The sequence below is a fragment of the Corvus brachyrhynchos genome, unplaced genomic scaffold, assembly GCF_000691975.1.
Source record: "Corvus brachyrhynchos isolate BGI_N302 unplaced genomic scaffold, ASM69197v1 scaffold59, whole genome shotgun sequence".
NCBI classification, from domain to species: Eukaryota; Metazoa; Chordata; class Aves; order Passeriformes; family Corvidae; genus Corvus; species Corvus brachyrhynchos.
In genome coordinates, this window is record NW_008246054.1 from 4,747,186 (window position 1) to 4,763,569 (window position 16,384).

The following is a 16,384-nucleotide window of genomic DNA, read 5'->3' on the forward strand; positions in this document are numbered from 1 at the left end:
TTTCTAAGGGGAAGAAAAAAAAAAAAAAATTAATCCCCAAAGCCCAGACATCGCTGGCAGAGGAGCCTCCAGAATCGGAGATTTGGCGACTTTTTGCATTTTCCAGCCGTCGTTTCTTTCTGTTATTATTGTAATTTTGCGCGAAAGGAAGTTATGAACAACTGCAAGTCAGGAAGTGGAAATCCACACCGGTTGTGACAAGCTGGAGCTAAAAACTATTTCATTATTTATATAGATGTGTCTATCAACATTCTGCTTTTCATCCAAAGAATAAAGGGAAATACCGGCTGGTCCTATGTTTGACGGTGAATGACAGACTGCATCTGAGCAAAAGAAAGGACTAAATATATCAGCTAAGAACACCACCGTTATTTATTGAACTCAAGAGACTTTTTTTTAACCCAAAGACTGTTTGAGCAAGAGATTTAATGGGTCATTAAAAGGGGAAAAAAATTTAAAGGCCCTTTTGCTTCTGAAGCGCAGCTAACCTCAAAAATAGAAGCAGTACTTGTAAGACAGATATTCAAATTAAGGCTTTACATGATGAATTTTCTATCCTATGGATATCAGTTTTGAAATTACAAACCAAGAAGATCTGTAATTGATCTAGCACCAGATAATTTCAATGCCTAATATTCCCCAGGATTGCTGGAGTACCCTAGGAGCTGCGTCAGACTGTACTCGGGGTATGCCATGGGCTGTATTCAGAGTATTAGCTGCAAATCCAAAGTTTTCCGGGAAAGTATTTCGGTGATTGAAGTCAAAGCCTCCATTGATCCCATTCCCACCAGCATTGACGAGTCCTCCAGCGTGGTCCTGCGCTACCGGACCCCTCACTTCCGAGCCTCTGCACAAGTGTTGGTGCCCCCTCTTCCCAAGAAGGAGACCTGGATCGTGGGCTGGATCCAGGCTTGCAGCCACATGGAATTTTACAATCACTACGGGGAACAGGGAATGTAAGTATTTCCAAGAGCGCGTGCGGTGCGTTTGCCTAGAGGGAAGAGGGAGCGGGAGGACCGTGGCCTGCTTGGGAAATAGTGGATTAAGCCAAAAATTATAATCCATATTTGAAAACCCAGCCCCTCTGAAACTTAACAGGACTTTCTCGTGTGATTAAAATACAGGAGAGCTTGTCCCTGCCCTTTTAAAGGAGTAGTGGGAATTTGCCCAAGCCCCAGCAAAACCCCACTTGTTCTGGTAGGAACCCAAAAGCAACACTATTTCACAACAGCTTTTGGGCTGCACAGGGGATCCTGAAACCCTGGGGGCAGCCCTGCCATGACAGGCACCCCTGCTTTGATACGTGTTTGACACGAGTGGTTCTCCTGACCTCCAGCTCCTCTTGCCTGCATCCCTCCCCATCCCAAAACTGCGCATTGAGGAGCCCCAGGGAGAACCAAGGGCTGCCACTTGTGGCACGGAGCCGTCCCTGGAGTGCTGTGCTGCTGCTGCTGCAGTGAGCTGTGGCTGGGAGCTCAGTAGCCCACCAGCTTTGGGAGCACATTTAACGTCACGGGAGGAATCCTGCTTGCTTTGCCCACGGTAGCAGGCAGCCCACAGGGAAAGCACAAGCTGGATTTAACCCATTGGTAATTAAACTATCTGCATCACCTTGGAGCAGGGCGCAAATTTCACGTTACCCTCCTTATGGGTAATGTGAAAGGGAATATATAGGTATATGTGAGAGGTGGGAGGAATCCAGGGGCTGTTTGCACACCAAAAATCCCCACGTTACTGGTCAGACAGTCATAGTGAGACAGGAATGAGTCAAATCAGAATGTCACCTCCCTGCCGGGAAAAGTCATCTCTCCCCAGTCCCCCACCAGATTGTTCTCCAAACATTGCAGGCTTTGGCCCACAGCTAAGGCAGCCCCAGCACCTGATCCCCAAATGCCTGCACAGAACAGCAATTCTGCAACTCACGGTGCTGGGCAGCACCAGGTGCAGCCTCCTGGCGCAGCAGAAATGTGTCTGTCCAGCCACGGGGACAGAACCTGACCGCAGAGCCAGTGCTGGCAGATGGGGCAGGGGCTGGGGGGGGGGGGCCTCTGGGGGTGAGGGAGGAAGGACGGGAAGGTCAGGTCTGAGCGATCCTCTCCCTGCTCATCCTGAGTGCTCCGAGTCAGGGGGATGCTGGCTCAGACCCTGAGGGTCAGTCTGGGCGGCTTAAAAAATCCCTGAATGAGGAGTGCTGAGGGAGGAGGGGGACACGGGGGGCTGGGGAGCAGGACAAGCTCTGACTTAATGCAGCGCCTTCCTGACGGCCTGAATATCTGCACGCACAGCCCGGCCCTCCTTCCCTCCCCGCTGCCTCCCAGCCCCGCCGAGGACACGGGGTCACCTGTCTGACCAGAGGGAAGGGCACGGGAGGAGCAGCCCGAAGCGACAGGCTGCCCCCCCTCCTGTCCCCGTGTCGCCTCTCTGCTCAAGCAGAAAGTGCCTTGAGAAGCGAACTGGCACCTGGCAAACACCAGCAGTGCAGACCGGCTGATCCTGATTTTAAATGTACTTACAGCAGGCCCGAAATCTGTAGGCTTTTTGGCTCCGAAAGCATCTTTAGCAAGGACAATTTGTTGCTCAGATGTTCCCAATTCCAGGCCTTTGGGATTTGCATGTGTAATTCTCAGGCTCATTTAGGAATCCTGTCTTTAGTGACCAGCTGCAAAGGAAAATAGAAAAGTGCACTTTATATAAATACAGCTCAGATGCACCGAAATAGAGAGGACTGGGCACAGAGTGATGCTGCCTGTGCTGCTGTGGGCTGCAAACCTCTGTGTGGCCTTTTATTTCCCTGCACCTGAGTTTCCCTGTGCTTAAAATGAGGACTTGGTACAGTCTGCCTTGCTGGAATGTTTTGGGACAAAAAACCAAAAAAGGAGTATCTAGTAGCTGCTGCTGTAAACAGGTAGAATTAAACACTGCAGTTATGTATGAGAGCTTTTAGCCAGAAAATCATGGAAACAAAGATTTTTCCCTAGGAGGTTCATTGACATTTAACTGATACCAAAAAAAAAAAGTTACCCAAACACAAGCAGGAATTGGTCTGTTCCTGCACTCTCTTTCTATAGACTCATTGCCATCTGAAGGCTATAAATAAAGGCATTTAGGAGGAAAGGCCTCTTCAATGCCATTGAAACATGGGCTTGGAAGACCTTTACAGAGAGAGAGAGGACACAAACCTAAGAGAAAGGATGGGCCAGGGCTTTAGCTGGTGTAACTGGATGTAATCCCACTGACCTCCACAGAGCTGCATCAATAGATGCCAACAGAGTCCCAACTTTCCATGATTCGGGAGAGGCTACTGCCACATCCATGTTTTTAATCCCTGTGGTGACTGGCAAACAAAAAACTCCAAATAATCAAAAATCAGTCAGCCAACTGAAGCACCAATACTTACAGCAGGCTTTGGATTAATTTTTCACTCCTCTGCTGGGAAGTTGTTAGCTGTGCATAAGCTGGCCATTACACTGAGGATGGAAACAGCTGAGAAATACTGGAGCAGATGGAGCTGTGCATAATGCTGCTATAGGGATGGGAGCTACGGAGGGGATAATTTAGACACGCACGTTTAAAGTGGCACTGACAATTTGGGGGCTAAATGCAGCATTTTTAAATGTAAAGGGAAAGAATTAAAGCTCAGATAACCCATAAATGCTGGCATTACTTTACATGTGAGTCAGTAGATGCTGCAGGGAACATTAAGACCCCCAGGATGAGGAGGTGGATGTGCTCTCTGACCCCTCTCTGTGCAGGACTGGGGCAAACTCCTGTTCACCCCGTGGCTGGTATTGCTGCTCCTCCCATGCAGGATTTTACCCTTGTCCTTAGAGAACGATGCTGCTTTGCAGAGGGAGACATCAGGATCAGGCCAGAGCCGTGACCTGTGCAGGAGCAGTTGGACCAGGTCCCTGCTGGCATCTCCCGGGGTGGGTGCTGGATTCTGCACCTGTGTCAGCGGCTGGGCCATGCTGGAATGGCATTATCCAGCTCCTTCATCTCCATGGAGATGTGCAAGAAGCGGTGCAGATGGAGATACGCAAAAGAGAGAGATAAATAAATTGGAGTTGGAATATGATCAGGCAAGAATCTGGAGAAGTTTCATGTGGATGTTTCTCCCCCTGGAAGGCCCAGTGGAGCACTTGCATCATTACACCATCACTTCATCTTACCAGGCATCTCTCCCTGGTGAGATTAAATCTTCCATGCCCTGCAGCAGGGACACAATGAACTCAACTTGTCAAGAGAATAAACCCCCAGTCCCCAGGAGGGAGGACAAAATCAAAATTCACCAAAAAACTCACAAGGGTATCTCTTCCAAAGGAAGTGAAGGGAGGTCAGTTCACTGTGGGAATTTACCCCTCAAGGGATTTAGAGGAAAAGGCTTTGCTGCCCTGGAATGGCCCCTGGCTCTCACCTGTGCTGTGAGCACCCAGCATAGCCCAGTTACACAGGCTGTCCAGTCGGACTTGAGTCTGCTCCCCTAAACCAGCAGAAATTGTTCCCTTTTTCCTAATGCCAGTTTTGTGCTAGTTTTACTCCCTGACCCAGCCATCAAACGCTGCTGCTGGTTCAAGAGATGCAGGAACACGCAGCTGGAGGGTGGGAGGAAGAGGGACCACAACAGCACAGCTCTGTCAGCTGGGGAACAGCATCTTAAATTTCCTTCCTGTTCTTCCTTCTAACCTTGCCTTGACTTGCCTGACGTGCTGGAGTAGGTGAGAGAGGCACTGTAAAGGAGAATTTAAAATTAAGCAGTTCTGGCTATCAGGTTTTCTTTCTCTCAGTGAGTCCCCAGTGCAGGCCAGTGGTGGAGGGAGGCAGGAGCAGAGATGTGAAATGCCTGAGTTTTACTGCACCCACACATGGCCCTGGTCCCTGCACCAAGCAGGGGCTGTGTCCCAGAGGGGCTGCTCTTATTTAGGGAGCTGCTGGAGAGGAAGGTGTTGGAAAGCACAAGGTTATGCAAGTCCATCTGGCCTGTGACTAATTAGGAGCTGGCTTTAAGCAATTAGAGCTGAGGATGCAATAGTACCTGGTGCCTGTCTGAAAAGGTTAACTGGATGTATCCACACTGCTGGCTGCCCAGGGCTGGAGACTGCTGTGCTGGGTTTGCTGTCACTGCCCTGGTGGGTGCTGTGGGACAGACATCTGGGAGCTCAGGATGAGCTGGGGGATTCGTTCCATGTGATAGAACAGGAAAAAAGTGTCTGAATGAGGACTGGGAAGCTAAAACCTACATAAAGCTGCTTGGCTGTCAGCAGCAGGGCTCCGGTTGTACCACAAGAAATAGCTCAAAGTTCCTTCTGGTAGCAAGAAGACATTTGTTAAGAGAGGTTTCTTGGCAGCTCCAGTCTCTGGCAATGCCCAAACTGACTCTGGAGGTTTCAGAAGAGGCAGAAACAGGCTTGTCACTGTTATAAGCCAGAACCTACTGATCTTGGAGCTGATCAGTGAATCCACGAAACCAGATAGCTTGGTTTCTTTTCATGCCTCTTTCCTGCTATTGTCAGCAAAGTGTTTACTGGGCACTTTCTGGTCTCTCCTTGGCTCGACACTACCAGAGAAAGATGCTGATGCAGCCAAAGATCATTCCACAGCATTCTTTCCAAAATCATCCAGTTGTTGGCATATTATTCAACGTGGACATGCTCTGCAAGCAGAGGCTGCCAGCCTGGCTGGCACAGAGGCTTTGCTGTAGCACCAGGCAAGGGGCAACCGCCAGCAGCAACCACCATGCAGCCTCTGCTCCGCTCATGGATCATCACGAGGCCTCGTTTTTCTGCTCATTCCAAGCTGTGCAGCTCAGGCATGATTGTTTTGAAACCCTGGGGTTAACCACACTGGCTAGAATTAGGCACAGCGTGCTCTGTGATGAAACACAGGCTGGTTTCTCCTTCCGTGTTCCTGCCCACGCCTTTCCTCAAGCTGGGTGCCCTCCTGGACCACCCTGAGCCCAGCCATGCTCATCTTTCTCCTGGGATGCTGCAGGCTCTGCAGGCACCATCCTGCTTTCAGCATCCTGCCCAGGCCCCAGACACAGCTCCACCTTTGTGCTCTTGCTTAAACCCTGGGCAAATCCATACTGACCTGGGGCACTGGGAATGAAGATGGGGACAAGCAGGTCTTAGAGGACTGAGCATACTCTACCAGATTCTCCTGCCATTCACCCACATCCTGGGATCCTGCAGGCTCTGCAGGCACCATCCTGCTTTCAGCATCCTGCCCAGGCCCCAGACACAGCTCCACCTTTGTGCTCTTGCTTAAACCCTGGGCAAATCCATACTGACCTGGGGCACTGGGAATGAAGATGGGGACAAGCAGGTCTTAGAGGACTGAGCATACTCTACCAGATTCTCCTGCCATTCACCCACCAGCTCTGATCTGATTTAGCTGGAGCAGCCCAGGAGGATTATCACCCTCTGTAGCATCTCAGCTCCCTCTGGTTTGGCACCTCTGTACCTGCAGAGATGCTGTGGCTGCACCACTCCTGTCACCTCAGAGTCAACCTCTGGGACACTGTCACATCTCATCCCTGGGTGACAGCCAAGCTGAGGACTGGCCACTGTCTGAATGGAAAGTAATCCTAAACCAGCTCCTGAAAGGGAGAGAAGAGCCCCCAGATGGGGTTTCAGAGCTGGGTTATGCAGTGGGAAGGGGTGGGGGCTGCAGAGCGCGACCTCCACTCATCCATCAGCGAGGGCTGGGTCACCCAACATCCCCAGAGCCTTCTGGAGCCTTCCCGGGGCCTTCCCCTGCTCAGCTCCGCCTGAAGGGCGCGAGGGGTGGGGAGCCAGGATGACTCCGGTTTGCAGAGCAGAGTGTATAAACATCTCTGCAGTGCACAAGGGTCCTGGCAGGACTGCTCAGGGATCTCCTTTTGGCTGCCTTCACTAAAAATTTTCTTCCAGGGAAAGGACTCCCTCTGCCTGCTGGCGATGAGCTCGGGAGGAAGGGATTGCTGCAGCTGCGGTGCCGTAGCGGACAGCAGCCTGTAAATCTGTGCAGGGAGATGTTGTGCTTGCATAACCCCTGCTCCTGCGGCTCAGAGCATCCCTGCATCCCCCGGTCCTGACGCTCCCAGCATCCCTGCAGCCCCCGGGGCACCCCACGTCCTGTCTTGCACTTCATCTCCCACTGGGGAGGTGTTTGCCAGGACCCCCTGCTTGCATAGAAAAAATATAAATGAGACCTTTAAATCCCCCACAGTATCCTCTAGCCAGAGCCAGACACAGCTAAGTGCTGAACGATCCAGCGGGTACAAACATGGAGGCACTTCACGGTCATTAACTAATTAACAGTCAAAACAGCCTTATGAGACAGTCACATCAGTCCTGGCCAGAGCAGCTCATCCCAAAACTGTGTAAGAGCCAGCCAGGCCAACGAGTACCCCCAGCCACAGCCTCCTCTGCAATCAAGGGGCTATTTTAAGCTGCAGCACCAGACTTATGAAAGGCTTGGACAGTCACCCTGTCCCTGACGAGCCTCAGGGCGTCCCCTCTGTGTCTCTCCAAGATAAATAATTTCCCATGTCCCAGCCTGCAGCAGGGAGCCACAAGGCTTGGGGGACTGGAGCACAGCCAGTCCCATGGCGGGGTCAGGTGCAAACGCCACTGCTGCTGCCACCCAGTCCCTTCTGCCACCTTGATGGCTGGGACATCATCCCTGGGTGGTGGGGAGTGCTGATTCATGAGCAAGAGGGAGAAGGTACATGAGAGCCACCTCTGCCAGCCTGGTTTGTGAAAGACTGTCCTTAGAACAGCTGGTGTGCACTGCGCAAGTGATCTGTGGTTGTGCTGTCTCCGAGCAAACATCCAACCCTTCTTTTGAGACATTTACTGCAGTTTCCTTCTATTGGCAAATCTAATCTTAAAAATTAAATTAGAATTTAATGAAAAAACCCACTCCAAGTTGTGCATCAGCAGTACAAGGTGACAGGGAACTGTTTTCACTTACATTCTTGCTAGAAACACTGACCTTTCTGTCCCTCTCGCAGGTGACCGGCGTGGGCAGTTTCACCAGCAGCTCGACCTCGGGCTCTCTGATTACTGTAACACCATCCCCAGCCCAGAGCCTGCTGTGCAGCCCTCAAGCTGGGTCCTTCCAAGGGCTGGAGGAGGATGGGTTACACTTACAGTGCCAGGCAGACAGTGGGGAGGGACAGTGGCTCATCCAGAGAGAAATTTAGGGGATGAATGGATTGAGAGCAAGCCTGACGAGAAGGATGCTTTTAATGGCAGGGATGAGCTCTTTGAGCAGGATGGCACGAAGGGCACAAATTCCAGTAAAAGCTGGAGAGGGAATGCATCCACAGCTCTTCTGTCTCCTGTCTAAAGTCTGGCATGTTTCTAAACTAATTAATTAATGCATTGTCCATAATTTGCTATTGATCATGGCAGGTCAAGTTGGGAGCTTCCAGATCTACTGGATGGTAAAATCCAGGCCATCAGTGACTCAGATGGAGTGAACTATCCCTGGTATGGGAACACCACAGAAACCTGCACCATCGTGGGTCCCACCAAGAAGGAGTCCAAGTTCAACATCAGCATGAACGACAACTTCTACCCGAGCGTGACGTGGGCGGTGCCCGTCAGCGAGAGCAACGTGGCCAAGCTCACGAGCATCCACCGGGATCAGAGCTTCACCACCTGGCTGGTGGCAACCAACACGGCCACCAATGAGATGGTGACCTTGCAGACTATCAAATGGCGCATGAGGCTGGGCATCGAGGTGAACCCCAGCAGGCCCCTGGGGCAGCGTGCCAAGCTGCAGGAGCCCTCTGCTCAAGAGCAGCCCCAGGTCCTTAGCAAGAATGAGCCAATACCACCCAGTGCCCTTGTCAAACCCAATGCCAATGATGCTCAGGTACTCATGTGGAGGCCAAAGGATGGACCACCACTTGTGGTGATACCCCCAAAACATCGATAATACACACCTGGCGTCCCGGCACCGGAAGGGAGAAAACGAAACCCGAAGCAAAACAATCACTTAGGTATTAGGATACACACGTATAATCTGAGCAAAATCAAAATGCACTTTTTATTCATTCAACAAATGCAACCATTCTACCTTCTCCCATTGGGACGGATTTCACTGTGCTAAAGCTAAAGAGGAGACCTTGGACTGGGTCTGTCTCATCACTGGATTCCTAAGGGAAGAAACTAACACTGATGTCTATCCTATAGCTTTTTTTTTCTTCCCTACTTTAGTTCCCGTTTGAACTTCAGTCTCATTAGCTTGTCCAGAACTGCCCAGAACAATAAGAACATTTTATTTGGGATTTTAAGAATTATTTTTTTTTTCTTTTTGGTTGAGAACGAAACAAGTTCCTGGAGCAAAAAGTTGACTATTTAAGATAAGGTATTTTTTTTTAAGCTGTAAGGTTCTGAGTTGCAAATCCAAGTCATGCGGCCTTATGTAGACTTTGCTTTGCATTGCCAAACTTTTGCCTTAAAGCTATGTTTGAAAAAAACCAACAACAACACCGCCAGGCAGAATGTCCTTTCTACAGAATTTTGGAGAAAAAGTTTTGGAACAAGGAATAGATTGTCAGCATGGGCTGATGGATGAAAAGGGCATGAAATTGGAAGAAGCCAGAAAATCTTCCTCTTTTCAAAACCTGGAACAAGGAAGCACGGAAATAATCTCAGTTTCAAAGCAATGCAAATAACAAACCTGCTGTCGGGTGGCTCTTGAGGGGGAGCTCCCAGGCCATCTCCCTGCTTTGCAGGAGGGGTGGGAAGCTCCTCGTTGCTGTTCACCCGTGATGATTGCAGCCTCCCGTTAGCAGTTTAATATGGAATAACCTCACAGCTGGAATTGTGGCCCTGGGAGTCAACACCAATGGGGGGGGATGTCCCACTGGGTTTGTCTTTAGGACACACAGTTGTTTTCCCAGCTAGCCCACAGTCCCACCTTCTCATGGGTAAGAGCCAAGGGCTCGTGTGCCTGCTGTTGTTGGGTGAAGCCCTGTTGCCCCATTTGCCCGTGAAATCCCAATGATGGTGCTGTACGAAGAGCAGGATGTAAAAAGGATCCTTCTGAGGCCACTGGAGACACACAGGTGTCAGTGAGGGCAGATCTTACCTACCGAGTCTACCCAGCAAGATCTGTAGCTCAGGAGCAGCCGCGTCTGGAAGTAACAGCACCCATTCCCGGCAAACACAGCAGCGACAGCTGTGGAAAACTCTTCCTTCTGGGGTAATGAATCACATTGGGATCAGTAGATAATTTTCTTGCCAATGACCTCACAATCTACCTGACTGTCAGGAATGAGGTACAGACAGGACCTTGACACCGTCCCTGTCTGTCATGGCACAAACATCCATTGTAGCAAAGGGTAACGCACGAGAAGGTGCAGGCAGGGCAACACCTGAGCCTTGGGTGTGGATCCTCAGTGAGGAAGGAGCATTTGGAGGAGGAGGTGAAATCTGTAGGTTTTAATGAGGACCAGATGGCTTCTGAGATAACCAGATGCTCTTCTGCAGAGGAGGGTGAAGCAGAAGAGCCGTTTGAATGGGAGGGTTTGAAGGCAGAGGAAGTTCTGTGGTAGAGGTGGCATCTGGAGGCCAGGGCACAGGATGGGGAGTGGAGGATCTGCCCTGCTCCAGCACGTGGCCCGAGGCAGATCACTTCCCTCTGCAGCTCCTTCCCCCAGAAAACATTTCTTCCTCTGTTAACGACTTGCCTCAAGAGCTGGCGCTAAGGAGAGCTCTGCATGCCAGGTACAAGTCTGGCCCTGCTGAGCTGGTCTGAACAGGTCTCACAACCCCACACACGCTGCTCAAAAGGCTCTCCCCTCGGAGAGGCACCAATTAGCTGCTATTCCCATCCTCATCTTCCACACGGGACGTTACCAGCAAGAAATTCTCCTTCCTCACTTCCCCACAGCCACACCACCTCCTTTGGCAACAGGTTCAACATCAGCCCCTGCCCAGGGAACGCACGCCCAGAAGTTGTGTCCCCCACCAAGACAGCCTCAAACCAGCAAACAAGGATCCTGGGGCCCTGCAGCCATTCCCCTGTCTCCAGGGGAGCCCAACCTCCTCCATCCACCGGCTTTCAGAGATGCTCAGCCATGGAGCTGCTCCTTTCCACGGGCAGAGCTCTGAGGTGGAGGTCCAGCTTGCAAATGACTGGACTGGATCAAACCCAAATCCACGAGCCAAAGGGTGCCTAAATCTCGGCTTTGGGACTATAAAGGATGAAGCTAGGGAGACTTGGACTTGCACAGTCACTCTCTATGTTAAACTCCGTTTTCTTATCTGGATTCAGATCCAACTATAGCTCTACTGGCACAGCCCTTTGGGACTTGTCTGTATTTTCTCCGAGGCAATACATGCAGAAGAGGACAAATGGTGAGCTGTGGGTGAATAGCTGATCATGCTCTCATGCATCTCGGCTGCTGCTGAGTCCCATGGGTGGGAGCAGAAGGGGGATTTGTGTCTGGTATTCACTTTGTCTCCAGGTGCTGAGTACTTACAGTTCTCACTGATGTCAGCATGGGTCAAAGGAATTGGACCCAGTTGTCTTAATTAGCTGCACGAAGGAATTCCAAGGAAAGATTTCTTCTCAGTCACCAAAAACCACATTCAGGGAACACCTATGTCCTTTTCCACTTAGCTTTGTGTTGGACTTAGTCTCCCAGTGCATTAAGTAAATCTGGTTCCTCCTATTCCCTCTACCTGGTGGACTGGATACATCCATGCAATTTGATAGTAACCTCCTGGCTAATTTGTCCTGTTGCACTGAACGGACCCAGCTAAGCAGTAAATACAAAATTCAAATTTCATGTTGGGGTCGGCTTTGCATGGACTCCTCCCTTCCCAAAGAATGCCTTTATCCCGTGCCTAGGTCGGAAATGTGCCCCTTCACCTCCATTTGCATCACCAGACATGGCATAGAAAGTGATGCTGCCTCTTTTGAGATTTCATGCGTTGCGATTGAAAGTGATGTTTTTCCAATGCTGCTTCATTACAAAACTGATGGGGACAGATTGTCTATAACAGGAAGGATGGCTGGAAGTAACAGGGGCTCTAGACACCACTGTTGCTATGGCTGGTTACTGGCCACGTGGTTAGAACAGGGATTGACAGGGTCCCAGTGGGGACTTAAATGTCTGGGGACCCAGGGCAGAGTGGTAAATGAGCAGAGGTAAATCAAGCTTCTCCGGCAGCTTTTTGCAGAACCAGGAATACACAAAGGATACGCTGGGAAGGTGTTGGGGCACCGACACGGGATACACGGATGAGCGTGAGCGTGTCTCTGCCTCACCCTTCCCATCAGCGATGCTCTCAGCTCTTTATAGACCCGGATCCCCACAGGGGCTCAGAGTGCAGCCTGGCCATCCCCGTCAAAGCCCCGTCGTGGCCCAGGGTGGGAAGCAGCCCTGGCCCAGAGCCTCACCTGCACCCAGGGCCGGGCAGGGGCTGCCGAGCACAGCCAAGGCACCGAGCGGGCCGCGGACCTCGTGGCTCTCCTTCCCTACCCTTGACACCGAGATGAGCGTGGGAAGAGAGGGGCAGCCCCTCGGGGAGCCAGTGCAGACCCTCAGCAGCCCTGGGGAGGGGTAGAGACCCGCCGAGCCGGCGCCAGGCGGGGTCCAGCCCGGGGGGAAGGCGAGGGCACCGCCGTCCCTCCTGCCCTGGCTCCCGGCGCAGCAATAAGAATCGTCCTTGGTCTTGCAGAGATACTGTGAAAACAAAACCAAGATGTACCGAATCTGGACACTTACAGAGATGTAAAAAACAAAACCCTGCTTTTATAACAGACAGAGAAATAAAGTGAAGTTTTCAAACGCGTCTGCCTGGAGTCGTTTGGGCGGTGGCTGTTTTTAAACGAATGGCTCTGCGCTCGCGTTTCGAGGCAGCGATAAGCACCCTATTTACCACCAGTTCTCCCTCCGTGTCAGTTCGTAGGCTGCAGCAGACAGACCCTGGAGGTTTATGGTAAAAACACCACCAACATCCTGCACTTTTCATCCGCAGGCTGCTGCGCATCTCGGGCGGCCGGAGCCGGGCCGGTCGGCGGCTCAACTTCCGCACATTTTGGTTTCCTGACGCCGTTTGCTTATTTAGCAAAAGCCGGGTCAGATGTTCGCTGAAAATACCACATCTGGAGAGCGGCAGCAGCGCAGAGCCCTGGGCAGAGGAGAGCGTGAAAGCTGCTGTAGTCCCTGACTGGTTTTCAAACACCACCTGTATTCATTCCATTATTCACTGCCCGCCCCCGAAAATTTTCACGTTTAGGTTTTGTTTGCTTTCCAGTAAAGAAAAGTGCTGACATGAGTTCTGGAGAGCGGGGGGTTCCTGGCCAAGCGGCCAGCACAGCTCCAGTACTGATCCCTTAAATCCACAGGGCCCCACTGGCACCTTCCAGCTCTGTGCTCCAGCTCCTCCTGCCACAGCCCGACCCCACATCCCGTCCCACCGGCTGTGCGCAAGCAAGACACAGGTTTCTCCTTTTGACATTTTTTTGCTCTTTCAGAAGTTCTGCTGCTCTCTGATCCAGCCGGCAAAGCAGCATCAAAGCTTCTCCAAAAAGCACCAGAGCAAAGACCTGCTCCGTCTGCTGTGGTACCAGTGGTGTGGCAGTGACACACACCCAAGTGCAGGAGGGGAAGAGGAGGAAGGAAACTCCCGGCTCGAGAAAAGGAATGTGCAGGGATGGAGCCTGAGCAGGGGAGAGGACAGATTCTGAGTGGGATTCCTTTCCACAGTGGAAACACTCCAGCCTCATCTGTTGATAGCAGGTTAAATTTGGATGCCCCAGTTTTGGAGGGAGGGAGGGGTGGCGAGGGGACACCAGCCAACTCACAGCTGCTTTGGTGAGATCCTGAAAAAGCCGAAAGCACCCGGTCACTTCTCTCTGCACAGGGACACTGGGAAAGCCCCTGCGAGGGATGAGAAGGACAGAGGGAAGGTCATGGGCTGCTGGAGCCCCGTTCTGGTGCTTCAGGTAACACCAATCCTTGACTGCAGCACATCTCAAACTTCACCTTTCTACAAGTTTTGTCCCTTGGCTTTGTAATTTTCTAACCTCAGTTTTAAGCAGACTGAGGCAACAGTTCCTTAATTTGAAGAAACCCTCTGACCTCCACAGTTCCTGCTTGAAACTCTGCAGGGACTTTCCTCTGCTGATGCAAATCAGGTTTTGTTCCCTATTTCTTCTCTCACATCTCCTTAAGCTGTTCATGCGCAGCAGCTGCAATACTCCTTTCATTCCTTCATGTTTTCAAGTTTTAAAGCAAAACATTTTTAGCAATGCCCTGAAGAACCTTGAAGCACCTATTAAAAATAAAATAAAAATACAGTGTCATGAGCTGACACCTGATTTTATAACAGAGCTCCTCAAAGAACCTGCATTGAGATTCCTAGGGCTGCCTTTAGTAACTTTTGTAAATTGGTCTCCACAAAGCTTTTGGTTACAGAGTCCCGGCAAAAAGGATTTCCTGGGGGGATGGTGAGGCCCTGGCACAGGGTACCCAGAGAAGCTGTGGCTGCCCCATCCCTGGAAGTGTCCAAGGCCAGGTTGGACGGGGCTTGGAGCAACCTGGGATCAGTGGAAGATGTCCCTGCGTGGCAGGGGGTGGAATGAGATGGGCTTTAAGGTCCCTTCCCCCCCAAATCATCCCATGATTCTATGAAGAACCCAAACATGGGAGAGCAGCACTGGAGTCAGGTCTGACTCAACCATGATTCATAACTTTGGGGTTGTCCCACATTTCCCTCTCACCTGAAGAGAGGTTCTATGAGGAGCCCTGAGTGAGAGCGACTGCAGCACCCTGCTCTGAGAGAGGGTGATGCAGGGGGGTTCACTGCTCCTGTCCATGCTGGGATGGGTCCGTGAGGAGGCAGGACTGCAGCCCAGGCTGGAGCAGCAGGAGTGGAGCCCCAGCACTTGGGCTTATCTCCTGTGCAGGGAACACACAAGTCCTGAAACAGGCACTGGCAGCACAGAGCCTGCATGAGATAAGGGCAGGCAGGGGAAGTCCTGGCTCTGCAGCAGGGACAGACACACGTTGGCAGAGAAGGAGCTTTGTGACCTACTGGGAGCTTCAGGAAAGGGAGGTGGGGATGGGGTGAGGTGAGGAATGTGCTGAGCGTGACCACAGAGCCCCTGGGGAGTTGAGCCCACGGACACAGGAGGTGTGCAGAGCTGGAAGATGTATCGACACATCCAAGCTCATCCCTGGGAGAGGAAGAGTCATGGGGTCACAAAGGTTGGAAAAGACCTCCAAGGTCACGGAATCCAACCTTTGATTAAACACTCCCATGTCAACTAAACCAGAGCACTGAGTGCCTGTTCTCCATGGCTGCAAGAGCCCAGAGCCTCGTGGCTGTGAGAGGGAGGACAGGGATGGACTCACTGCTCACTGAGGGCTGCTCATCCCTGTGAGCCACAGGCGCCTCTCCCCAGCCCCTGGGGCTCCACACGACATTTATCTAGGAACAAAACCTTCCCTGGCACTCCCAGACTCGCTCATGCCAAAGCCTCATGCAGGATTATTTTCCCTTGTAAGCAATGCTGGAAGCAATGCATGAGGGACACATGAAAACTAAGAAGGGATAAATAAAATGTCACTTCAGCCTCCGAGCCTGGACACGTACATGGCTGAGGGGAGAAGGGAGCTCTGCTCCACAATGCTGCCAGGGACAGAGACCAGTGCCCCGATTCCTGGGCAAAGGAGTGGCAGGAGAGGCAGTGCCACCACCTGCCTTCACCTTTCCACAGCCTTGCTCCCTGCTCCCAGCATCTGGAGCAAGGGAATGTTCCACACCACTTTTCCAACCTCCATCTCTCACAGGGATCCTACTCATCCCTGAGATTCATCCCTCCCACAGCTGAGCACACCACGGCAGCTCCCGGTCAGGGCTGAGCAGCCCTTCCTGCGCAGGACGGTCGTGGCAGGAGCATGCTCTGGTTTCCCCCACAGAGCATCGCCAGGATTTTGGCCAGGGACACGTCAGCCCTGCCCCTGGCAGGAAGGTGGCCACGAGGGACAGGCAAGCCAAGGGATATAACCCAGCAGCACAGGATGAACTCCAGCTCTGCCATCCCGTCCCAGCTCGACAGCAGCAGGATGCCACCGGCGTTTGTCCTCTGGTCGCCTCTACACTGTGGCACAGAAGGGTCAAAGGAATGATGTCCTTCCCTTCCCAGGACACAGAACCAGACAGAGGGATACAGCCAAGACCATATTTTTAAATACCAAGCATTATACAGCAAAAACCTTTCGAACATGAGATTTAAGTAATTTTTTTTCTGCCTCTGTGACAAAGCTATGGTTTTGCCTTTTTTTTTTTTCCCCAGAAGCAGCTCTTTTCTTTGTTGCTCTTTTAGCCTTCAAGGAAGCAGAAATCCCTGTTTTGGTCTCCCCACAGGTTTG

The 16,384-nt window shown here is 51.7% G+C and overlaps 1 protein-coding gene across 1 annotated transcript; it reads left to right on the top strand.

Moving 5' to 3' along the window:
* The first annotated feature begins 6 nt into the window (after window positions 1–6).
* FAM78A (family with sequence similarity 78 member A) lies at window positions 7–12,797 on the top strand. Its single transcript, XM_008642203.2, has 2 exons — window positions 7–956; window positions 8,397–12,797. The coding sequence occupies exons 1-2, from the start codon at window positions 694–696 to the stop codon at window positions 8,923–8,925; spliced, it is 792 nt and encodes a 263-aa protein (XP_008640425.2). The 5' UTR covers window positions 7–693; the 3' UTR covers window positions 8,926–12,797.
* Window positions 12,798–16,384: the final 3,587 nt, after the last annotated feature.

What these genes read in the sequence shown, in the direction of transcription:
- FAM78A (XM_008642203.2), top strand. Translation starts at nt 694, where the DNA reads ATGGGCTGTATTCAGAGTATTAGCTGCAAATCCAAAGTTTTCCGGGAA. An exon ending in CACTACGGGGAACAGGGAAT is followed by an intron (nt 957 to 8,396) that starts GTAAGTATTTCC and finishes TGATCATGGCAG; the next exon opens with GTCAAGTTGGGAGCTTCCAG.